Source organism: Myzus persicae, unplaced genomic scaffold (genome assembly GCF_001856785.1).
Source record: "Myzus persicae strain clone G006 unplaced genomic scaffold, MPER_G0061.0, whole genome shotgun sequence".
Classification (NCBI taxonomy): domain Eukaryota; kingdom Metazoa; phylum Arthropoda; class Insecta; order Hemiptera; family Aphididae; genus Myzus; species Myzus persicae.
In genome coordinates, this window is record NW_019104355.1 from 330359 (window position 1) to 357020 (window position 26662).

The following is a 26662-nucleotide window of genomic DNA, read 5'->3' on the forward strand; positions in this document are numbered from 1 at the left end:
GACAATAAAGACCTTTGTTGATAATTTTGAGTTTTATTTTTAATATAAATTTAAATATACATGTTAAGAAAGAAAAAAATCAATTGTTTTAGAAAAATATGAAATATGCATTATATGTGTATAAAATCAATGAAATATGCACTGTTTTAGCCAAAATTGGCAAAATATGCAAGATATGCATTTTTAATTTTCAATTTTTTAACTCTCTATTGTATACTTCAGATTTCTAGCAAGGTTTGCTATAAATTGAGAGTATAGAGAGTAATATGCAATTCCTACAACTTCTGAGCCCTATAGTTATAAATATTAATTTGTATTTAACGCGGTGATGAATGTATAAACGGAAGTGTTTAATTACAAATTGTAGTGCTAGTATTTAAATGGCGATTGATAAATGTTCTTAAATTATTAAATGATGAATATAATCATGCAAGTTATTAGGAAAAGAAATGAAAGAAATCTTGGGATAAAACTGTATATGAAAAATGAAACTGTGTTTAATGAATAATTTTAGTCAATTTTACTCTTAGTTTTTTTGCTTATTGTGATGACTTTTCAATCTTACTAAATTTCTCCAGAACTATATTATAACACCTTATTATATTAAATTATTTATTTCCATCACTTTTTAAGGAGCGTTATAAAAATTTAGCTGCTATTAAATCAACAGAATGGAATGAACCTAAAATGCTAATAAAAATTTTACTGACATATTATCGTGATAATGATGATGATGTATGTATACTCTTTCAAGTACTAACTGTGTTTTCAAATCGACTTCCTATAGATATAAATGTAAGTTTTATTGGAAAGATTTATTACTTATGTGTACATATATATATTTTTAATTTTATTGAAATAGTTTTTCAGAAGATATTTAGAAAATGAAATAACACAATCAAGTACCATACAATGGAAACAAATGGTCTTTTATAAATTTATTGATTTGTACCAAAAAAGAACTGTGAATACTGATATTTTAGGAAAAATACTTCAATATATAATTTTACCATGTTTTTCGATGTGTTATAAGAAAGGGGAAAAACAACAACTATTACATACACCTAAGGCTGAAGATAATATAATTGGAATTGTTTTAAATAAAGTAAGTATTTTTTTCTTAAATGGTAAATTTAAGAATAATCTTACACTTAATATGTTAATGAAAACAATATTGTATGTATGCTGATTATTGTACACATATTATTTTCATGATTTATTAATGTAAATCAATGTTGATTTGACTTTGGTAGTAAACAAATATTTTTCCATACATGTATTCATTACACATTTTTTTTTATATTTTCCAAAATGGGGTTCATAATAAGTTCGTAATAGTATAGAGTAATTTTCTGGAGACTGATTTTTGTGCTGTATAAATTATAAGTCTTGAGGAAAGAACAGCTTCTTGAGGATTCATTCTTATTGACAAGTTGTTAATGGTGGATTATAAAATATTTTGTTCAGTATTAAAAGTCAAGTTTGTTATTATATAAAATAAATTATTACTATCTTAAACCCTATAAATGTTAAGTTCAAAGAATAAAGATTTCTACCCAATTTTTGAAATGTCATATCAAAATACAATTACAAAAATATTTTATGTTAATTAGTTTTTATTTATATTCATTAGATTTAGAACAAATGATCTGTATATCAGAACAATATGGTAGAATAAATTATTTATAGTATCATTTTATATTAATTATAGCTTATTATTAATTTATGTATTTAGATATTTAACAATATTCGAGTTGTATTGAGTGGATGTGATTTTGATGGAATTAAGGTATTCTTATGCCAATTTATTTGTCTATTAATTGATGACTTACTGTGTTTCAACGACAGTATTTGTGACTTGATATATAATTCCATAATATCTTGCACATGGTTTAGATGTACAATGGATATAAATGTTAAATATCACTGCTATTTGATTTTAACATCCATAATGTTATCTGAAAATCTTCCAAAAAGAGAAAAACTTAATCAAAGTTAGTTGATTTTGTTATCATTAATTATTCATAATTTAAATACCATGTTCTTTATATTATCTATAAATTGTGTAAAGTATGTTGCTAGAACGCTGTGTCTGGAGACAGTGACATCATTGTTTATAATGTGCACATTGATTTAGTACAGGCTCATCCTGTCAGTGCACACATTATCAACATTAAAGTCCGTGCACACTTTATCAACACAAATGTCTGTGCACGCGTCATAAACTCAGATGTCCGTGTCCCTAGACATACCATTGTTCAAATGATTTTTTCCAATTTTGTTTGTTTTACCTAATTATTATAATGGTTTTAGTGATACATTATGAGCTTTTAAAAGCTAGCTTTAGTGAAGCTTTACCAGTAATAAATTACTCATTAAACTTGATAGTTTCTGCTATCTGTGAAAAGAATGGTAGTGTACAAGGTTTAGTTGCATGCATTAAGAAGATATTGTTCAATGAGTCACAAAATGTGCCAATATTACATCATATATGTTTATTTTTAATTAAATATAATACAGTAAGTTAAATTATGATTATAACTTGCATAGTTTTATATTAAAACTGAACTGTTTGTTCTTATATATTATTTTAGTTGTTTTTTCCTTTCAAAGAATTTTTGATTAATCATATCATAAAAGCTTTATTTCCAATTGCTAAAACTAACAATATTCCTGATTATAAAAATACAGCAATAGAATTGGCATGTATGATAATAAGCTGGGAACTTACGGATAGCCCTTCAAATTTGGTAAATATTCAATATTGTCTTTTTTTAAATTCTTTTAACTTGTTTCCATTTTTATTAATCAGACATTAACGTTGCCTCTCAAACGTGCAATTGATGATACACAATCTAAAGTAGAGAATAATAATTCTCTGCCACAAAAAAAGAAATCATCTCAATGTATTGAAAACTGTTTAAACTTTTTAGCGATGGTTGGATGCCAGGTATTATAGTATAATAACTATCAATCTTACTTATATTAAACCTAATATATGTTTATTTTAATTTAGACACATGATGATAAACCTGAAAGCTTAATAAGTAAACTAGCAATACGGAGTAGAAAGTTATTTAAAAATATATTAAACACTGAACCAATCGATACTATGAAACTACAACTGAAATTTGGATGGTTTGAAAAACTATGTGACTCATTTCTGAAAAAAGAACAACTTTTTAAACAAAACCCAAAATCTATTCATGGTAACTCTACTGCAAGTCTAATGAATTTGTTAGCAGCATTTGAGACTATATCATTCTTACTAAGTGTTTTACCACAATCTACAATGATAGAAGCTATTAGACCTGTTGAAGATCATCTTATCAAATTTCTTCAATTTGCATTTATTGAAGTAATATTATTTCTTTTAAATAATTAAGAAGTTTTATAGGTAAACTTAATAAAAATTGAATTATTTATTTTATTTTATTAGGGACCTACTTTAAGCAATCCACATAATCATAGAGAGATTTTGATAACTAATCGACATCTCACTGTACTACAAGTTAAACAAGTTAGTTATTTATTATACAAAGAGATAGAATATTTTGTTTTAATATTTAAAAATTAATGAAATATTTAATTTATAATTTAATTGTTAATGTATTAATGTATATTTAATGTTTAGGTTAATGAAGGAACATTAAAATTCATTGTAGATATTTTAAAAACATTTTCATCAAATGAAGGATTAGAAAAGTTGCATTTATATATACAAACGGTATGAATGAATTTTTCAAATCATTTGACTTAATTGACATTATGAATGTATGTTCTAGATAATTTCAGATGGTTTGAGCAGTAATTGTTCAAACAAATTAGAGATCAGTTTGACGTTATTAAGAGTTTCATTAATACATTTTCCAAATTATATGAATAATGAATTACTTAATACTATGGGAGATATAATGTTTAAATTTAATGAAAGTTAGTATCCTGTAAAAAAATTTATTTTGAAGAAATAATAAATACTTGCCAGTTTGTTAAATTGAAACTTGTAACTACATTTTTGGGATTAAATTATAAATGTACAAAATTTTTTTTCAGATAACAGAAATCCAAAAGTTAAGGTGTTGTGTTTAGAAATACTAAAAACTCATGTTGATACATTACAACGTGTTGGTAAACAAGTATTTATTGAAAAAGTAGTAATAGAAAATTTAGATAGAGCGAGAGATTTTGAAAACAATATACCGTTTGAAGTGCAACTAAAATGTTTTGAACTTATCATCACTTACTTAAGAGATATATCTGAAGCTGCTGAAGGAGTATTATTGAACTCAACACTTCTTGAATACATAAAAACAACAACTGATGAACGAATAATGATAATTATTTTAAACGTAACTAAATTTTAATTATTTTATCAATACTTTACTGTCATATTAAATAGTTTTTACTTATATATGTGTTTTTAGGTAATCACTAAATGGGTTGAGATTTGTAGGGATGAGAATGTACTTTTCAATTGTCAAGTTATTAAAATGTTAAAATCCATCACTTTAATCAACCGCTTTCCAAAGTTATACAATTATTGTTATAAATTGAACCTTGAAATTTTCAGGTACTTAGTTTTGAAAGTTATTATATTTTATATTATTATTGTGTGTTTATGTTAATCATTTGAGAATGAATGTATTCATCAAAATCAATTATACTTAAAAAAATAATCAAAAATATTGTACTAGTAATAGGTTTTAGTAAATTAAAACCAAAAGGTTATAAATAATTAAAATTTGTCAGCTAACTAAAAAATATAATATTTATGAATTTCCATGTACAACATTTTCTATTATTATGATAAATGTATTTAATAGTTTTTATATCAAATATGTTTTAATATAATAGTGATTATAATATTTATAAGTAATTTAAATAATTTAACTGTTTGTTTATTTGATAATAGTGTTGATATTAAATTTGCATTAAGCACTAATTAAGTAAGTTAACTTGTAACTTTGTCTTCTCTATTTTGTGTTTAACCCAAATCACTTGATAATTATTATTTTATTAATTGATTAATTTACTTTATTCAATCGGTTTCCTAATTAATGTGACATAGCAAAAGAGTTACAGTTCATTATACCTTGTTATTAAATTTAAATTTATTAAATATTTTTTCTAGTAAGTCATCCCAAATATATGTCTCCACTTACCAGTCCCCTGAGTTTATTTTCCCTACCCTGTCAACAATTTATTGATTCTGAAATTTTATAAACACCCATATCTATTAGTTGTATCAATAAAATTATTTATGTAAAATAAAATTTAAATTTATAATTTTCAGAAATTTTAATTTTTCGGAATGTATAGAATATGGTATCAATTGTAAATCTCCGTCAATAAGATATGATTTTTTAAATTTTTATAATACATTATGGCATGACAATGGATTATGCATGAGATTGTATACTTTAATGTCTGATGAAGTATGTTATAATGTAGACCCTTCTATTGCATTTCATCTTCAACTGTTATTGACAAAGTTATCCAAAAATACTAAACTCCAAGGAGATTTTCCATTATTAGTCATCAAGAATAGTCTAGTCTCTGGTGAAACTGTAAGATACATTACAAGAATAATTAAATTATTTTGATATTTTTATTTGTATTGTATAATATTTATTTATTTTTAGGATACCATTTCAGCAACTAGTAGTTCTCCAATATCGTATCAAGTACAAAATATTTCCACGTTTGATATGTGTTTCTCTTTGGCACAATTGTGTTTTTATGATGAGGACTTAGCTAAATACTTATGGATATCATTATTTCCTGAAGTTTGGAGTTTGTTTGATGATGTTCAAAGAAATTTACTTACAGCGAGAGCAATCACTTTTTTAACAAAAAGTAAAATGAGAAATAACTTTATGACTGCATTTTATGAAGCTATTATTCTTTGTAAACCGAACATAAATGTCAAACCGTATGTTATTTATCTTGATTAATTTCTTTTGTCTTAAAAATGTACCATATTTGTTATATAATACAGATAAATATTTGTTTTAGTTACCAGATGGTATATATAGGAAAAACATTTAATTTATGGTATTTAGTCATCGATCAAATGGAAGATATATGTAGTTACTACATACATGATAAAAAAGATGTTAGTTATATAAACTAAATACCCTTATTTTGTTGACGTTAACATTTTATTTAAACATCCAAATTATTTTTAAGGAAGCTGTAGAAGGAATGATTCAGATGTATTCTCTATTACGAGAAGAAGATGTTCTAGAAAGTCTCTTTCAAAATACTATAAAATGTGAAGCTACTAAAAAAGCATTGTCTCTTGAGCAACAAGGTTACATTAAAGAAGCTTCACAAATGTACATAGAATTATTAGATCAAGAAATGAATGAAAAAAAAATGTACCAAAATAACTCTTATAATAAAGATACCATGTTTAAAAAAATCCGTTTAACTAAGTAATTATTGATATTGCTATTTTAGTACAGTGGTCTAAACTAATTCACTTGTTCAATTATTATGCACATGTTGCAGGTGCTTAAGAGAGTTAAACAAGTGGAGTTATTTAACTGAAAACATATTAGAAGATGATAACTTTTTGTTAAATATTGAACATAGGTGGAAAAATACAATTGAAAAGTCCACTTGCAATGATTTAAGGTGGTATTTGGAAAATAAACAAAATATTTGGCCATCTAAATTAGTTTGGAAGGTGATTTTAAAATAATAATAATTGATTTCCACAAAATTAAAGTTGTATTATGTTTAATTGATGTTATTATTATTATTTATTATTATTATTATTAATTAATTTATGGAATAAAAATTCCTTATTTAGTACAGCACACAACAATAATTCAGTAATATAAGATAATTAACATATACAAATTGATGTTAAACTTTTATAAGTTTAGTTGTTCCTTAAACTTAATTTATTCAATTTTAACATACTTATATATACTTGTATGCATTAAAATTAATTACTACATTTGTTTTTAAATTAATTAATAATTTGTTTAATTTTTAATTTTTAGTATCATTTTTATTTGGGAATGTTAGGATTAAACGAATTTGATCAACAAGTAATGTTCACTGTCCAGGAACACATTGACCTTGCTTCTACAGAAATTATAGATGAATGGAAAAAATTGCCAAAGTATTTATGCAATGCTCATATTCCTTTACTTCAAGCCACCCAGTTGGTAAGTTGGTTATATTATATTTAATAGTTAACTAAATGATTGTGTTATATTACAAATAAATTATTAAATTATTAAACTGTTTGGGCAGATAGTCGAATTACGAGAAGCACTTAATATTCAAAATAGTTTGTTTCATTCCTCTGAAAATATCAATAATATTGATACATTAGTTCAGATTTGGCATAACAGAAGTCCATGGATTGGGGATAGTTTAAATGTATGGAGTGATTTGATTTCATGGCGACAAACATACTATTCATTTCTGAATCAGCGCAATTTAAATTTAAAAACACATTTCATAAAATCCGCTCAGGTTATTATTTTTAAGTATAATTTAATACCAAATAGTAACCATTCATTGTAATAATTTTCAGGATAAATCAAAATTACTTTTTGGAGAGATAGCATTAAAGCATAACATGACTGATGTATCGATTAATGTATTAAACAGTATCAATCTTAGTAATATTACAATATCTAATTGGTTGCATAAGATGAACTTGGAAGTGAAATGTAAACAGTCAAAGGTTTTAAAATACAACAAAGTTAGTATAATTTATGTAAATTAAAAAAGAAAACCCACTTTTTTGTATGTAAGTGCAATGCAAATATCTTGAAAAGTACTAAACACATTTTAGTACGGTTTTCACTAATAGATTACGTCTTAGGACAAATTAATTGAATCGTCAAAAAAAAGGGTAAAAAGTAATCTATGCATAAGTATAAATAAAAATGAAATGTTATTTGGTAATCACATTATTTGAGAACGGCTAGACCGATTTGGCTATTTTTTTTTAAAATGATTCTGATAGTCTAAATAAAGTGCTTACAAAAAGAAAAATTAGAAGTTTCTTGGAATTTGGGGAAAAACTGTAAAGTGCTTTTTTGATTTACTGACTAATCAACGTGGAGTCTAAATTATGATATCTAGAGACTAGACATTTTTAAGGTACCATCATTTAGGGGTACAATAAGAAAGGATATACAAAAATTAATGTTTGAAAGTTGATGCAAGGTTAACACAAAGAATTGTGTGTCTTATGATTTAATTTTAAAATTGTTTTGTTAATTACTGATTTTCATTAGTTAATAATTACATAATATAATATTAATAGTAGAAATGAGCTTATAATACTACCAGCTAAAAAAAAGTTTCAATATCTTTGAATCTTAAAATTTTTGTTCGAGAACTTCTTTAAAATGTGAATTTTGAAAAATCCTATTTACTGGGTCTCTACATTTTAAAAAGAAACTGCTTACTAAATTTCAAACTCATAGCTTTGACGGTTTCGGCTAGACTATGGAGAATCAGTCAGTTAGGACAAGTTCTTTTATAATATATTATATAAATTTTTAAACAATTCTCATAGGTACTATATTAGTCTACATTACTTTATTCTTTATATTGGTCCGACACCTAACGAACAAATAATTGAAACAAGTAATAACAATAATTATACCCATATACATTTTTGTTTAAGTCTGTTATGGCTTAAAATAAATTTTTATCTTCAACGATTCTACAGCTGTAATTAAACAAAATGCAAATGCAACAAGTCCCAATCCCTGATTTTAATTATGTTATTATTATAAGAATTAATATTAAAGATTTAATAACCGATAATTAGTTGAAAATGATTACACATAAAGTATACAAATAATTTATCATCTATAATATGTTTAGAATTTCAATAACTTATTTTTTGTTTTAGAAATTCAATGATCTTGCAAATTTGCCATTACACAATGATTTTATGGATGACATGAAGCCTCTATTATTAACAATCATAGGTAGCTTTCAAGATTATTGTGGTAATACAGATATTGCCTCAAAATATTATGGCATGTTTTTTTCTAATGAAGACAGCAAAAAATATATTGATATTGACTGGGAATGTGTAATAGAAGATAATTTTAAATTGATTCCTTTACGTTTGCATAAATGCTCCAACCGTCAAACACAATTAAACACATTTTTAACAACATTAAATTGCAATGAAATATTAGAAAATGCTTGGATTCAATGGGCAACATTAATTGAACACAATTTTAATCAGTCATCTATTAAAGATGTGAATATAGCATTATCAGCTATTAAATGCTACATTATAGCATCTACGTTTACTACTAATATTAAATGCAATATTGTAATTGCCAGAGTAAGTATCAATAAGAAAATAAAAAAATTGAAATTACTTTTTAATAAGTATAAATTATTTTTATTCAGATTTTATGGCTTTTAACATATGATGATAACAAGTATACATTATTACGCGCTTTTGAAAATTGTAATTTTATATTTTCTGATATATGGCTTCCTCAAATGCTAAATATCTTTGTAGACAAAAATATGAAAGCCATTGTTAAAATTATTTCAAAGGTAATTAAATATATTTTATTTCTTCAATACCGATTCTCTGAGAGAAATTGAAATCTAAATGTATCAATAATATTTAAATTCAGTTTTAATATTATTTACAATACTATTTACTAATTATGCTGTGTTTCAATAAATCACATTAAATTTACTTTTATAATATTATTATAGATTGGACAATGGTATCCACAACAAATGTATTTAACTTTGAATAGAATGTACCTCACTGAAAAAATGAATAAGACAATGGTAATATAATTTTTAAATATTATATTATGTTATAAAATTATAGTTTTTTTTATTAAATAAAACCATATTTAATGCATATATTATATACTTATATTAATATATAAATTTTCTTCAGGAAAGTATGTCCGCAAATACACTAACACGTATGTATATTATTTTTCACATTCACAACTTAAATTAATTTTTTTATATGTCTTAATTAAATTTCGTTATTCATAAAGCAGATGATGTTCGAAAAAAAACATACCAAATGTTAAAGATTGATAAGATCAAACAAATGATGACTTTGATGCAAAAGTGTAATTTAGGTATAATTCAATTGGACTATTTTGTTGATCAGGTTAGTTTAATTCAATATCTTATTGAAAAAAACCTTATTATTTATTCCTGTCTTAACTTAATACTGTTAAATATTTATAATTTATAGTCAATTTCTTGACTTCTCAAATAGATTACTTAGTTTTCAATTTAATTTAAACTATGCTAAAAATAAATTTTGTGGATTATATAATGTTATTAATGTCACTTACAGAATTATGTTCTAATTATAACAATTGTTATAGATTATGTTTCTATTATGTAAAGCAATCAACATAGTGATACATTTGATATGAAACGTCATATTTATGTTTTTAATTTCTCATATATGCAAATCTTATAGAAAGAATATAACTGTCATTATTCATAAAATAAATATATTTTGTCTCAATACAAATTTTAAATAATTTTTCTTGTATTTAGTTTGTAATATAAAATATGTTATAATAAAACACTTTCTATTTTGTGAACTATGATGCTTGATTCTCTACTTATGTATTGAAAATATTTACAAAACTACCATAATATTAAGGGGATTCGATACCGTCATTTTCTGTTTTTGTCTAACACACACGTGACATAGTAATTTAGACTTATTTTTTGCCAAACATACTAATTGATCTAATGAAGCGATAATAAATCTGAAAACAGATTTGAATTTGTCATCAAGTCTACTTGAAATCGACTTACCCACATTTTTGATATTATCCCCCAAATTCCTAAAAATGTCATATTAAAAAAGAGCATTTAAAAATTTTTGTATTTCAATTTTCGAAGAAGTTAAAATCAAAAAATCATAAATGTGGGAAAGTCGATTTCAAGTAGACTTGACGACAAATTCAAATCTGTTTTTAGAATTCTTATCGCTTCATTAGATCAATTGGTATATTTGGCAAAAAACACGTCTAAATTACTATGTCACGCGTGTGTTAGACAAAAACAGAAAATGACGGTATTGAATCACCTTAATTCAATCATTTCAATTGATTGAATTCATTCGATTTAATCATCTAGCATATAATCATGAAATATTTATAGTTCAATAATTTAGCTCATTAAAAAAGTGTATTGTGAAATGATAAAAATTATATTAAAATATTAACTATATTATGTATTCTAAATTTAGAAAGCAAGTATTAAAAATACTAGAAAAAAAATAGTTAATATAGTATATATTATATAGTTTAATTGTTTAAACTTAAAATATAGTGGTCCTGCAAACTATTATAGTATTTAAGATAAGTTATACTAATTAATTTTTTTACTATAGATAACTTCATTAGGAGAAAGTTGGGATGAAGAACTACGTCGAAAGTTATATGAGTGCTTGTATCTTAGTTATGATTTTGCATTTGAAAATAAAAATTTAAATGTACGGGTTCCAAGAGAAATTTCAAATTTTATTAAAACCATAATTATATCGTTTGTTGCTGAAGATGTTAACACAAGTATGTATTCTTGTATCTTACTTATAGTTTAATAGGTTTAAGGACAGTTTAGCCCTTCTAAGCAAAAGTGTCTTAACTCGAAAAAAAAATTTAAATATGAATTAGATATGGCATCTGATAGATTCATCAGTCTTACACAATATTTGTAGAAAAAATCCCATGAAATAAATAAATAAGCTATATTATATTCAATTATTTTTCTTTGATAACTCTGTAGGTAACAAAAGAAATTATAAGTACTTAGCACGAACTAAATTTCAAGTACCGGGTTATTAATTTTTAAATAACAACAAATTAAGAAAATCGTTGGATGACCACGTGTTAATTCAGGGTGAATATCCCATGTTTAACTTCCAACACTTGTAAAAAATGAATCGTACCTTCCAGCAAACTTTTATAATAATTGTTAAATGTAATAAAATTTATGTGTACTCTTATATTAAATGTTCAAAACTTAGATATAAATAGAACATATTTTATGAATCTCTACTCGAAAAAAAATTTGTCAACTTTTTACTTTTGATTTCAGCTCTTAAAAAGAATTTACGCTAACTTTTTTTTTAATTCCACTAACTTCAACTTATGAGGAAATTTGTATAACATTTTCAAATTTTTTAATTATGCATAACAAATTTTAACGACAATAATTTAAAAAATAATAGTAAACGTGAACCTTTCTTATAGCTTAAAATATAAATATAAACAGTTCAAAAAGGTTTGCAATATTCTGAAGATTATATGGTGCATAGAAATTACTAGTATAAACATTTAGAGAAAATTCACATGTATCTACTTCCTAAGGTACACGTCTTAAAAACAAAAGCTATTATTTTCTAATACAAGTATTATGTAAAAATCTCAGTTTTTCCTTAATTTGTTGTNTAGATTTTCTTTCCTATTAGTAAAGATGCTGTTGAAGAAAATTTTAGCATTTCTACTGTCCCAAAAAGTGATGATAGACACTAAAAAAAAAAAAATGGCACATGATTGTAAAATCAATACATTCATTGCTCTGCTTAGAATCTAAAACATATTTTGGTACCTAATTGATTTAAACTAACCTTATTTTAAGAAAGTTGTTTAGTTTGTTTTTTGTTGTACTGGTTATAGAACTTAAAAAATCAAAGAAAATTGTGCCGTTTTTGTAAACAGATTGTTTGTTGGTCATTATAAGCAATGTTATGTTTCTAAGAAATTGTAAAATTTGGTCTTGGGGGTGCTGTTAAATTGTGTTCTACTCCATTTTACCGCCACTGCAGCAATTTGTGCTGACCTGTTTAGCCTATTTGTTATGTAAAGTTATTAATATATTTACTTTTTTTTAAATCTAGTACAATTGCAAATGAAGAAAACATTTTTTGTTCCGGATTATTTATCAGAATGTTATCCAATCTTCAAACAAAAGTTTTCGTCGGATTTTAGCTCCATTTCAGTTTCTACTATCAAACTAATGATACTTCAACTAAGAAAGTGGATCAAGTACATAGAAGACAAATCCAACTACCCGGCAAGATTTGTTCATCATTTCCGATGTCCATCAATCCACCAATTCGATTGGTCGGTAATAAGGATACCCAGTGACTATTATATTGACGTAATGATTAAAAAATTAATTAATTATATTATGATTAAATGGCATAAATACTAATCAACTGTTCTTTTAATCAATAATTATGATATTGCAATACTTTTTGTTACTTCCGATGTATTAGGATTCTTCTGAGGCTGTCAGAATACATAATTTCAATGGTTATGTACATCTTATTGATAAAAATGGCACTGTTGTTAAACAGTTGTCTATTCGTGGAACTGATGGTCATTTATACTCCTATAATGTTTCAAGAGGCGAGGCAATTGAATCCGAAGATAGAATTTTTCAATTATTCCGAGTAGCAAATAGTTATTTGCTTGATTTTAAAGTAAAGTAGTTTTTATAGTTAAGATGGCATATTTCGCATTTAACTAATAATTAATAATTTTAATGTAGGAAACTGCTAAGAGACATTTGAAGTTTTCTGTACCAAATACATTTACAATCGCTCCTAATTTAAGAATGGTTGAAACTAAAAATAACTCAATATTTTCACTCTTAGAAATATATACAGAAATGAATAAAAAGCCCAATAAGCCCAGAATGTCTTGGATTCATGAAGATATTGATTTTTGGTTTTCAGTATTGAGTACTTGTATTATTGTAAGTCAAATTAATCACATGTATTTTTCGATTTTAACAGATTAAAAATGTCTGTTTTATGTGTTTTATAGACTGAGAGGACTCAGCCTTTAATGGAATGCTTACTTGCAGTAGGCAACAAATATGGCTCAGATGAAGTGTTGAAGGATTGGGTTTCATCAATGTATCCATTGCAATCGGATTATTGGACATTTCGCAAAACTGTAAGTCATATGCTTAGAATAAAATTTCATTTTACTATTTTATTCAGAAACTATACATACAATTATTTAAAAAATATAATTGTAATACTTAATTTAACAAACATTATTTTCAGTTTGTTGAAAATTACTCACTACTTTGTTTCTTTGAGTATGCATTTAACTTTATTAAATTGAAGCCCGAAATGTTGAGTATTGACAAAAATAATGGAGTGCCTGTTGCTTTATTCTATACATTTAATTTGAGTGAAGTTCATGGTCAGTATTTCTGTCAATTCAATACTTATATATTTGTACGTTTGCGGCTTGTGCATTTAAAAACAATATTTATATCTTTGCAGGAAACTTAGTTCAAAATCACATAATACCTTTTCGTTTAACACCTAATTTGACTAAGTTTATTACACCTTATCGTAAACATCAAATGATAAATTGCTTAACTGTAACTGGCCATTGTTTAACCAACAGTATTGACGATATAAGTGTTGAACTAAAATTATTATTGAAGGATGAATTTATGGCTAATTATAATATGGTAAGTAATTCAATGACATTTATACTTAAGAGTATGTTCTATAATATATTATTAAGTACCTAGTAGGTACCAATTCAACACTAATACTTATTTCCAATATTATTTTAATACTATTAGTATTTTATTTTGATAACATACAATATTATATTGGTATAATAATTGTTGAATATTATTATATACATATATGTAAACAAACTGTTTAATTATTTTCAGTGGGATGTTATGTTACCACTAAATAATATTAAAATTAATGAAAATGTAGTTTTGAACACATTGTTATGCGACATATGAATGAAACCAAAACTGTCACATTAATTAATTTGAATTTCTATTTAACTAGATTTTAATTTTTAACTGTTTATCTGCAGTAAATAAATTTATCCATTATTTTAAACATCAGGCAATACTATTTTATATTGTGTGTTAAATATGCTAAAAATTGAATTGCAGAATTTTATTCCTATACTATTGTGATTTATTTTAGAATACCTACAAGAAAATAACAGGGAATGAAATAGACATTTTTGAAGTAGTTGATAAGAACTTAAAGTATATATTGAAAAATTTCAATAAACTAAAAAATTCTTCAATTCACAATCCGGTAATATACTAGAATTATATTACTAATCACATAAATTGTTGTTATTTTATTACAATTATTTCAATTATATTTTCAGATTCCTGATCTCCTATTCCAAGCTGGCCATAAAGAACTATTATGTTACGAAAGTCCAACATGGCGTGCCTGGTTGTAATGAATTTACCATAATATTTGTTTGTTTTAATAATGATAACTTTTGTGTTGCCTTTTCATTATTATTATTATTATATAAGACTGGTCATTGTAAACTATTTATATGATTGTCACTAATATAAAATACTTTTTTAATATTTTATAACATACTCAATTTTTTAACAAACATTTATACATTTATTAAATATAATCTCATTTATAATAGCTGATATATGAATCTTTACTATTAAAATAAATTTTAAAGTTCAAGTATTATATTGTTAAAATCAAATGTATTATTATAATCATTTATGCATATTCATTGATAATAGAAAAATTATAGATCCATTTTTTTATTATAGTAATATAACAACAATCATTGTAATAATTATATTTGCTAAATATTGATTTGTATTAATAACTAAATAATCAGTGTCAAATTACGTCTAAAAACTTACGTATTTATTTTTTAAATATTGTATGATCTCCATATTTTTTTGCTATTTCTGAAATCAGTTAAGCAAAGTAAGCAATTAAATCATTTATAAAAGTTAGGTTCGTAAACTATATTTCTGAGCATTGAAGTCTTAAAAATTAAAAAAGTTTTATTAGAATTGACGCATGTAGAAATATATAATTAATACATCAGTTACTATTATTAAATATTAATAGTTGATTAATGATATTAAACAGATTTCGTTCTTTTTATATGAAACAAGGTTATTTTTGTGCTGTGTAAAAGAAGATGAAATTAAATTATTTGTCTCTTAAACATTCATAGTAGACAATCATTATTAATGTAAATTTAATGATTTATTAAAATTGGTTGTAGGATACATTTTTAAGAAAATATCACTGTTTTTATATTTATATTTATTGTTTTATTTTAATAAATAAAATTAGTAATACACTTTAAAATAAATTATAATAAAATATCTGTAATAACAAAAATAAATAATAAACAATTTAAAGTTATAACATAAGTATTTTGAAATCATAAACAACAAGTATATTTAAATTTTAATACACATTATTAAATAATAGTCATATTGCTTAAATATTTCGTTTTAATGGTTCTTAAAACTATCCTTTGGTATTTGTGTCAAGTTCATCATTTGAGGTTACTTTCCTTTGTACAAATTCTTCTTTAGTAGAATGCAATATTTTTGAATTATCAGTTGAAATTGCGATTTCGGTCAATTTTCTATAAGTAGAGTGATCTAACATATTGTGCTGTGACATGTACCTGAAAATTCAAAACACTGCATTAAAGTGAATACCTTTTCATCAGCTTGTACTTAAGTTTTTTTAAGCTCCTAGGGCTGCCAAGATGCAAATGTTTTAAGAGGATGGCATACCTACATGGCTGCAAGTTATTTTTCCATCTCACAAATGTACAGCATAACAAATTTGCATTTAAAAACCAATTTATGTTGTTACTTTTGAATTGTATAATAAATTAACTTAATATTAAACTTAAAGGTGTGCACTATGTGTGTTTGTACTTACATTAGTAAGAACACTTGAATATTTAAGTGAGTTGAAAGTATATTTTAATTGCATTATTTAATATTTTACATAAATATACTAACAACTCGTTAAAAAATTGAAATATTGAATAAAACAGACGTATAAACATAGATCATGATTAATGGTAACCTTTAAGTTTTATGATGGGTAATTTACTGTGATATTAAAGCTATCAACACAAAATTGGTTCTGCTGAAAGCAATATATATGCTATGCTGGGTATTTGTAAGACAAGAACAACACATATGGATGTGATGTGCTTACCAACTTTTATACTTGCCTCATGGACGGGATGACTTGTTTCTTGGAAAGCAAGACTTCAACAATCTCTTCATGTGCCGTATTCAATCTATGCAACATATCAAGAGCCATTTGATGAGCTGGTGAATAAAGTGATTCCAAAGATAATAATAAACAAGCCTGAAATAACACAGCAATTCTAAAATTAATGCACAATATGCTCTAAAACGGTACTCAAATGTCAATGATTTAAATTTCATTCACAAACTACATATTTATAATCACCAATGGCTTAGAGTCAATAACAATGTGGTATTGCACCATCTGATGAAGCTGATAATACATTTTATTAATTACTAAACAGTTTATGAGTAGTTCATAAAGGAAGTGTTCAATAGTTATTTTGTTATCTGTTAGCGATCGTATGTATTCAACTAATATTGAAACTGTAAACTTTTTATCATCTACAACCACAACAATAATCATATATCTTAATGTTTTATAAATAAAACCAAAATAATATTATTTTTTACATAAATATTAAAAAAAAAATGTCATTAACTTAAACATATTTAAATAAGACAGATTTTAAAATGATTGCGCACCTTTAGTATTTTCTAATTTATCTACTAATTTTACAAAAACATGTTTGTAAACATCCAACTGTTCTATAACAACTTTACATTGCAATGATTCAGCAACAATCATATAGTCATTAGGTAATGGACTGGTGTTCATAATATGATTGTTGAGGTGCTTCTTGTAGACAATATTCAAATGATCAAAAACATTACCTATTTCAATCAAATTACTTCTCTTTTGTAAAATCATATGTTGTAACACCTAAATTAAAAAAATTATAAATATATAATGCATAATATAATATGTATAATACTAAAATAATATGTTAGATGTATTTATAGTGCAATTTATGTATCCAAACATAAAAATTGCAATTTATATAACTTAAACAATTGTTTATTTTAAGCGTAAAATAATTGGACATTATGTATAAATAACATAATATATTATATTATATTATGTTTCAAACATATATGCTACAATTATTTGGTTCTTAAATTATTAATTTTAGAATACGAGGTATATAAATAAATTAATACTTATTTAATGGCTGTGAATTATTATAACCTAAAATGTATTAGTTGATGCTTTAAATATACAAACACTTTTTCTTAAAATAATAAAAAAAACCTCAACCACTAAGGACTTGACATATCTTTTACACTTTCATAACGGGTCTCCAAGCTAAGACCTGCCAAGCTGATTGATGTCTTGAAAATAATATATTTGTGTTTATTTATAAAGTATTAATAACTAAAAATAATTCTTATATATCTTTCTTCTATTTTATCACCTCTCTCAAACAATTTTTGTTTGTGAAGCTTAAACGTATCACAGATTTGGCCACTGTTATAAAAAATGGTTGGAGAACCCCGATCCAGGTAATTAAAAGTAACTCATATTTATACACTATTCTTCAGTCTTCTTTAAATATTCAATGTTAAGTTAGTAATTTTTATTTTGTATTTTGCAGAAGCTAACCAAATGTTTACAGTTATCAAAAAATCAAAAACTACAGTTTAAATTTAATAAAATGTCAGTTCCTGGATACATTTTTTAATATGGACATATATTCCATTAAAATATTTAAAAACGTACTCAATTTATACATTTAAATATATTTAACCATAAGGATAAATAATAATACCTCCAAAGTGACATCTTTTGATTTTGGGCGTAAAAGAAGAAAATCAATAAGCGAACATTTATCCATTATTATTTTGGATACAGCTGCTAAGTTTAGTTTGAAATGCCTGCAAATAAAATTTAAATGTCAGATAATTCATCTTAACTAAACGCATAAATAATGAAAAAATTTTTTGTATGATCTATAATATCTATAATATAATTCATGTTTATATATAAGTTTAATTCAATTAATATTTTATTTGAAAAACTGCAGTTTTTAAGCCATTTCCTCAAAAGTGATATGTGCTGATTTATGCTGGCATAATTTCAAGGATAGTTGATCCATGATCAAATATAGGGCTAGGTTAAAAGGCTTAGGTTTGGAAGGTAAATTTAAGTTTTTTGTGTAATAACATAGGCTGCATCCAGATGTGACTGAATTAAGCTAGTCTGGACTAATAAGGTTCAACTTAACTAAATTGTATGAATTTTTAGTGTATATATTTTATATATTTTTCAAATTTTAAGTGTAAAATCAGTTAATACAGAATATTGTCTCAAGATATTTTGTTAAGTTTAATTTAACGTTCAAAATTAGCAAGTACGAAATAGTAGAGTTAAACATATCTATGCTTATGAATGCTTAGAACAAATAGTACCGCCCCGAGATATTGCTCCCTTATAATAACCCTACTGTCACCGATGAGTCATTTCAATTTTTTTTATGTAATTAATAAACTTCATTAAATGTTGAACTGAATTTTAAAATTGTAACAACCTGAGATACAAATTGAATCTTAAAAGATTACTTGTTCCAAATAGATATAATAGTTTTAGTAGGCATTTGAATTACACAGATTATTTCTTAAATATTTTTTAACATTATTCAAACCTTTGCATTACTTAAAACTTATAAGTTATTATATAGTTTTATTGATGACCAATATTCTTGAAGCAAAAATTATAGATTGTAAATTGAGTCATTAGTCCTCAATTGGATATGATATCAGGGGACAATAACTTACCATTTATATTGAAAAGAAGGAAATTCCCAATACAAATATCTCATATGATGATTAATAAAGCACAAAAAGATACTTTATATAAAGTTGATATATATGTATCACGGTTATCTACTCGAGTAGGTTTAGCCAATTATTTGTGACCTATTATGGCTGTATCAACATTGGTAGTTAAGGTACTAATTACAAATTTTGTCATATATCGAAACATAATATACAAAAAAATTTTAAATAAATAATACAAGTTCAACATTTTTAACTTACAATTATAATTATTATTATAATTAGTTATTATTTTTATTAATTTATATCTGATATAATAAGTATGATCATTTCACCGTTCAATAAAATTATATATAAAACAGTGCTTTACTAGTTTAACTTGCTTAAAGGATTGTTGCAGTATTCAAATTATTAGTATGTTTGTGATGTGTTTATTCGCATTAAGTAGAGCTGGGATTTCGATAGATTTAAATTTTTTTCAAAGGTAGTATGGTTGTATTTGTCACATTACATGTACTTTTAAATGAGAACAAGAAAATTTATTTTGCATTTTTTTCGCCATTTTTAGTTTTTAAGTTGTTTTTTAAAAAATTTAAGGGCATTTTAAAGTTTTTGGATGCAAAATATGAATTTTAAGACTTTTACACACCAGCATGATTTTTTAAACCTATACATTGTTTTTACAACAGTTCGGACATTATTTTTTACAACTGACAGAGTAAAATTATTTTGTAAAATATGCAAGATGAAAACGATTTACCGTTTACACTACAAGAAATAAAAAAATATAATTTTTTTTTCAGATTTAAAGAAGTCTAAATTTATGAAAACCAGCTATCTGCAAAACTTTTTTTTAAATTTATATAAAAATACTTCTTGTACTATTGCTAATACCTTATACATAAAATATTATTGAAAAAACCAAAATATACTTGTAATTTATATTTTTTTAAATTTTTTAATCTCTTAGAAATAATTTTAGTTACTTGATTTTTTAAGTTTTTCAAGTCATTTTTGCATTTTTTTAAGGGTAATTTTTCAAGTTACTTAGGGCTTTAAAATCTAAGCCTTAGTACTTTTGGGCCAAATTCTTTGACCAGGTCAATTCAATATTTACTATTTACTACCTTCTTAAAGTAATTTTGATAGTATTAAATTATTTGATTTAAAAACCAAAACCAACAAAATGAAAGTACCAAACAAACTAAAAAAAATAAAATAAAATACATACCACAGATAACCTAATTTAGCATCTATTATTATGTTGGGTTGAAATGAAATGCAAATACTTGAGTCTGTGATCAAAATATTAAAGAACTTTAGGATCGTTTTATTTCTTACAATAATATATAATTAATATAACAATTTCATATAATATCGCAGAACTATTCAAAAATATTTTAAATTTTTATTTGAATGTCCAAGAACAGTTTAAAAAATAGTTTACTAAGTTAAGATGCAGAATCCTTTATATTTGTACAAAAATGAAAATATCATAATTGGAAATAAAAATTACTTTTTTAATATAAGTACAGAATATATTTTGAAATAGAATGTTGAAATTAATATAAAATATTATAATAATTACCTATAGCACCTAAATATGTCATTTTTTCAATTTAGAAGAATGTAATAGAAAAAAATACAGCATATAACAAAGTTTTAAATATTCATTAGATGGAATTTATAAAATATAATACCTTATAACTAAGAGTAGAGACTTGTATATAAGTATATTGATATTAAAAAACCTAAAAATATGTATGCATTTATTCTCTAAAATTTTTTAAATAGGTCCTAAAATTATGCATAAAAAAAACTGAATCATTTAAATAAACATAGAATCTGCATTAAAAAAAATTGATTAGAATATAATGATTTAAAAGTATAGAAGTAAAAAATTAATTTAATAATACATTTGTATGAATAAACACTACCAACCATTAAAAGTATACCATACAGGACATACAATTAAAGTTTATGTGTTAAATTATTGCAGTATATATATATATAAAAAACATTTGGTTATGATCAAAATGCATTGATTAAAATATTTGTGCAAAGATTAGATTAAAGTTTACATCATGCGTAAATGCTTATGTAATTATACAATCACAGTACTAATTATCTCAACTATAAAATTGTTTCATAATTGAATGAATTATTTCTAACATAATGTATTATTTGAAACAATTTGATGTAAATTACAGAATGTAAGTAAAATATGCACTAAATATGAAAACATGTTAATAACAAAATATACTCAAACTTATAAAAAAAAGTGAAACATGCCTAGTATAAAATAAAAATGCTGAACACATAGTGCTAATATTTTGCACATAGTATTATGAAATAAAATTCTTTACCTTAATGCTATGTATAAAATGATTATTAAAAAACATTCAAACAACTATGCATTTTTAGCCTCTACTTATATCCAAATTTCAACATTCAGCTTCAAATATTTATGTATCATCAATTTTTAATAATTATTTTGTATTCTTAGATGACAAGAAAACAAAATGAGCAATTATAAAATAATATTTTTTTAATTATAAATTGGACAAGATATAGAAACTCAAATATTTATTTTGCCTTACAATTTGAAGATTCAAGTGAATATTATTAAATTTCAAATTGATTTATACTTAAATTATAAAAAGGATACATAGATGAGAAACATAATGTGATCCTCCTTCTCTTGGAACCGTTCTTTTGATTGATAGATCATCTAAGATAGGTAAATAATGTGATATTGTATGTTCTTTTGCAGCTTCCATGTATATGTCGAATACAGAAGAGGACTAAACAATAAAAATTATATGTTATAGGAATATAGGATAATATACTATATTCAGAAACTCCACAAGTTAAAAGAAAAATAACCTTTGTATGTTGATAATGAACGACAATCAAATTATCAACTACATTAATCAACAATTTACCATTGTGTGTCAATCGTAGAATATGTGATTTTTTAAATGTCATCATTCTGCAAAAAAAAAAATATATATTTTTTTTTATAAAACATTAATGCAATTTCTATACAAATAATTAAATCATATACTTGTTTAATGAATAAACTATTATTTCATTGCGACTTTGACTTGTTGGTAAAACTAATATCCTAAGTATGTTGTACACAGTTGTCATTACAATATTTCGTTCACTAATTGATTGATTTGGTATATTAAGAGAAATATCAAAATCAACTATAAAAAAATAAAATAAAACTATTATCATTACTATTAACTAAATGATTTGGGTAATACCTTCTAATTTTGTCAATTTGTTTATATTTCCAGGTAAAATATGAAGGGGTTGGAAATCTCCAAAAGAATTCATGGACAGTAGTAATATTTTTGAGTGATTTGAGTAAATAAACCAATTTACATGCAAATTAATAGATTTTGAAAAAACTATACGTTGCTTAGGTACTTGGCCTTCAATCTAAATAAAAAAAATTTTTATATAAGCATGATTTAAATAAGTTGAAAGAGCTAGCGGTTTTATTTTACCTGGTATAATTCTACACCTTTATCACTAATTAATACTATTTCATTGTTACCAGTCCAAATAAAGCCCAACAATTTGGCACCTTTGAATTTACAATATAAAAAATAAGGACTTTGTAATGTATTTTCTTTAATATCCATTAATTCCTAGAAATTATAACTGATATGTAATAAATGACATAAGTATTAAAATTATCAACATATATACATCTAATAATAATTTAGATTGACATATTTAATAATTCAATATTCAATTATTGATACAATCATTTATACATTATTTCAATCTTATAAGACTAAATATCAATTTTATATAATAAAGAAACAAAGCTTATTTTATTAATAACTTAGAAAGTTGATTGATTTGAATTATGAAACAATTTATATTTAATTTATTTTCAATAATACTGAAGAATAAATTTTTTTTTATCATAAACTTAGAAAACATCTAATTCTTTTGGCTGAGTATTTAACTAAGCATTAAAAAAAAATAACCCTTTTAAGTACTAACATATTAAATTAACTTTAAATTTGTTTTTGTGGAGGAAAATATATAATATTAAATAAATTATTTTTTATTTGCATATTTAATATATTAGATGTATAAATATAAGATATCAAATATTAATGCATTATAACATAATGCAGCAAATAGTAAAAGTCAAATATTTTCATTATGGTTTAATAACTATAACCATTAAATATATATAATATATACTTAACACTTTCTATCTTTTATCCTACTATTCAAAGTCTATTACAATGTCACCATATGTTATGATTAAATGTGCACAAAAACTTACCACGGATAATGATGTTCTCATCATTGTTAATATTTTACAGTCCAGGGACATTTTTATTGAAGATACTGGTCCCCGGTCTTCAATTTTAAACACCATATTTTCTCTATAGCGAGTACTTGATGTTATAATTATTTCAGTCAGCTCACCAGAATGAACGGTTATTATCTAAAAGAAATCATACTGATTATATAATTAGTAATTACTAAGAAATAATAACAAATTTATATTTACAGTTTTATAACTATTACATGAAAAACATTTAGTAAATATGATAAATTTAAGAGCAATATTATATCATAATTAAAATCTTGTTTTATCAAATGCATATTGTGTATTGCAAATGTCTTGTTTACCTGTCCAGTTATCTCATCGTAAAACACATTTGTTGTTTTGCTTACACTTGCAGGAACAAACTGAATTGGATCATCATTCAGTTGAAGACAGTTATCATCATCCATAATTAAAATGAAAACAGCTGACCGAATAGTTGTATTAACTATTTAAATATTAAATCTGAAAACATTAACCGATTGGTTATAAAGGAAATAGTTATAATTTTACAGTACCTATTTTTCTGAATGGCCAAATGATTAACAAATTGTTGAGCCTTCCTCTCCTCACTTAACTATTTCAATGATGGTAAGATAAAATAAGTCTTAGAGTAGTTCGTTCACATATTATTGAATATTGATACAATATTCGAACACTGGTGTTATGACTGTAAAACCTAGGACACGTTTATACTACACAAAATAAGGAACTCATCATCAAATTAATTTGGTTGGCAAATTGATACAGATATGTAAATGTTGAATATTTCAATATGTTACCTACCTAAATATTTAGTTATTTTTAAATCTATAGACATTTTGCCAACCCAAAACATAATGAACAAGCTTCAGTTATTTTGTACTAGTTTTATTCAGAGTTCCTAATCTAGTACAAAATAGACATCTGTGACTGGTATACATACATTATTATTTTTAGCGTGATAATTTAAATGTTACCAATAATATGTAGTTGTTTGGTAAATAATTCAATAAAATATTTGAGTACAACAAACAGAACATTTCATAACAATTTATTTGAATGTTATTTGCTGTACATATACTTAATAAGTTATAACAGTGCTTTAGTTGTTGTCTAAGAAATATTCATCACAGATTTAAAACAAAAACAATAAAAATTAGCAAACATTTCACTGGGCATTAAACGATGCAGAATTTTCATTAATCATCACACAGAATACGACCGGTATATTTTTTTTTAATCTCAAACATAGTAGAAGGGCAGGTAGATACTGTCAAATTATCAGTGAAAATTGTACTCAATATTTTTAACTCGGGCAGAGGATGACAAAGACGATCAAAGATTATTCCAGCCACAGATAGCCAAATACTGTAATGGTCGACGGTCCTACACACCTACACTTCGACAGCGGTCGTCGATGGATGTTTCCACCGTTTGTCAACTTTAAGAGATACAATTCAACTTACGTTCCGCAGCAAAACGTATGGGACACTGAACTCGGGATCATCTACAAGGGCATTGGCGGAGGTATCGACAAACAGGTACGTGACGTTAGTTTGTCACAAAACGTGTGTACGATTGTCGATTAGTGTTCCAATAATGTACGAGCGGACTGTGCGTAGAAAAGATTATGAAAATTGTCCAAATCTCAAGTTTGAAAATTGTAAACAATAATTAAGGAACATGATTGAAGCAATTATGTAATATTGATTTCCATCATGATAATTTAAGAGGTACCTACTATTATTCTATGATGATGGTAATTATTAATATTTATTATTAAAATTATTAATTTTACACACGACGTATTTTTCCAATGCAATAAACTGATAACTATTATTTTGATTGTTCGATCGAAGTTAATGTGATAACGATTGGATTTCCGACGATGTTGTTCTGGTACTGTCAAGCTTTTTAAATTAGCCAATCAACTATTAAGCCCACTGATGTTTTGAATGTTTTGATCTTCAACTCCGAGATCTTACTATCCTAAGTTGTATATCGGTGGTTTTTTAAAAGACCTAGGTCGTAACCAGAATGAGCATAATTCATCGGGAGGCGTTTGAAACATCGTAATTAGTATTTACTAAAATAATCGTTTTTGAATTAATTAGTATTTTTTTTTTTATTTTGTGATAACCGAAAAATCGATTATCTTATAGGAAGAAATTCAGTTGGAAATTATAATTTAAATCATCAAAAAATGTATTTGTATTTATAAGCTAAGGTTACTACACCATTTGACTACATAATAGTAATTATTATTATAGCCTATAGGTAATGATTTGTATTCGAATTTGGAACTACTAGTAGGTGGTTGGTACTGCATTAAGCATAAGAGTAATAATAATATTATTAAATATTGGTATTATTGTATACTAATACTTTGTATTATATATCATCTTTACAATTATTAATGTAGGTAGGTAAATTTTATTATAATGACTACAATTAAGCATTATCATACTATTTAGTTAGTGATAAAAAAATACAGACGACTAGATGAGTTCAAACAGTTCAAACAAAGCGTTTTGTTTTATTTTAAAACGTTTCAAAATGTGGCGTTATCAAAAA

General features: G+C 24.5%; 2 protein-coding genes across 6 annotated transcripts in view; one reads left to right on the top strand and one right to left on the bottom strand.

Moving 5' to 3' along the window:
* Nucleotides 1–15562, top strand: part of LOC111041438 (transformation/transcription domain-associated protein-like) — a 33460-nt gene extending 17898 nt beyond the window's left edge. Inside the window, exons 29-62 of one of the 2 annotated variants that reach the window (XM_022325710.1) lie at nt 634–795; nt 863–1105; nt 1736–1994; nt 2314–2519; nt 2595–2750; nt 2813–2950; nt 3017–3358; nt 3440–3520; nt 3635–3727; nt 3786–3933; nt 4054–4349; nt 4425–4570; nt 5294–5567; nt 5643–5932; nt 6016–6115; nt 6190–6437; nt 6514–6691; nt 7014–7181; nt 7270–7494; nt 7556–7726; nt 8894–9340; nt 9409–9561; nt 9730–9807; nt 9923–9950; nt 10029–10147; nt 11396–11573; nt 12905–13167; nt 13286–13492; nt 13561–13767; nt 13839–13970; nt 14084–14225; nt 14309–14502; nt 14987–15103; nt 15180–15562. In XM_022325710.1, the coding sequence (XP_022181402.1) occupies nt 634–795; nt 863–1105; nt 1736–1994; nt 2314–2519; nt 2595–2750; nt 2813–2950; nt 3017–3358; nt 3440–3520; nt 3635–3727; nt 3786–3933; nt 4054–4349; nt 4425–4570; nt 5294–5567; nt 5643–5932; nt 6016–6115; nt 6190–6437; nt 6514–6691; nt 7014–7181; nt 7270–7494; nt 7556–7726; nt 8894–9340; nt 9409–9561; nt 9730–9807; nt 9923–9950; nt 10029–10147; nt 11396–11573; nt 12905–13167; nt 13286–13492; nt 13561–13767; nt 13839–13970; nt 14084–14225; nt 14309–14502; nt 14987–15103; nt 15180–15257 (6267 nt within the window). In that variant the 3' untranslated portion in view covers nt 15258–15562. The remainder of the gene's footprint in view (nt 1–633; nt 796–862; nt 1106–1735; nt 1995–2313; nt 2520–2594; nt 2751–2812; nt 2951–3016; nt 3359–3439; nt 3521–3634; nt 3728–3785; nt 3934–4053; nt 4350–4424; nt 4571–5293; nt 5568–5642; nt 5933–6015; nt 6116–6189; nt 6438–6513; nt 6692–7013; nt 7182–7269; nt 7495–7555; nt 7727–8893; nt 9341–9408; nt 9562–9729; nt 9808–9922; nt 9951–10028; nt 10148–11395; nt 11574–12904; nt 13168–13285; nt 13493–13560; nt 13768–13838; nt 13971–14083; nt 14226–14308; nt 14503–14986; nt 15104–15179) is intronic. The other variant, XM_022325711.1, reaches the window with a different exon arrangement.
* A 665-nt stretch (nt 15563–16227) lies between these two features.
* On the bottom strand, nt 16228–26170 carry LOC111041455 (uncharacterized protein C18orf8). 4 transcript variants are annotated; one of them, XM_022325731.1, is made up of 15 exons: nt 25555–26167; nt 24625–24785; nt 24412–24571; nt 24059–24223; nt 23259–23402; nt 23013–23190; nt 22808–22952; nt 22627–22732; nt 22409–22544; nt 20972–21035; nt 18735–18840; nt 17611–17848; nt 17291–17469; nt 17046–17185; nt 16319–16481 (listed from the first exon to the last, which is right to left on the bottom strand). In XM_022325731.1, the coding sequence occupies exons 3-15, from the start codon at nt 24514–24516 to the stop codon at nt 16319–16321; spliced, it is 1869 nt and encodes a 622-aa protein (XP_022181423.1). In that variant the 5' UTR covers nt 24517–24571; nt 24625–24785; nt 25555–26167. The 4 variants fall into 4 exon arrangements, with proteins under 4 accessions (XP_022181426.1, XP_022181423.1, XP_022181424.1 ...); XM_022325732.1 differs by having other exon boundaries at nt 24625–24801; XM_022325734.1 differs by lacking the exon at nt 24625–24785 and having other exon boundaries at nt 16228–16481.
* Nucleotides 26171–26662: the final 492 nt, after the last annotated feature.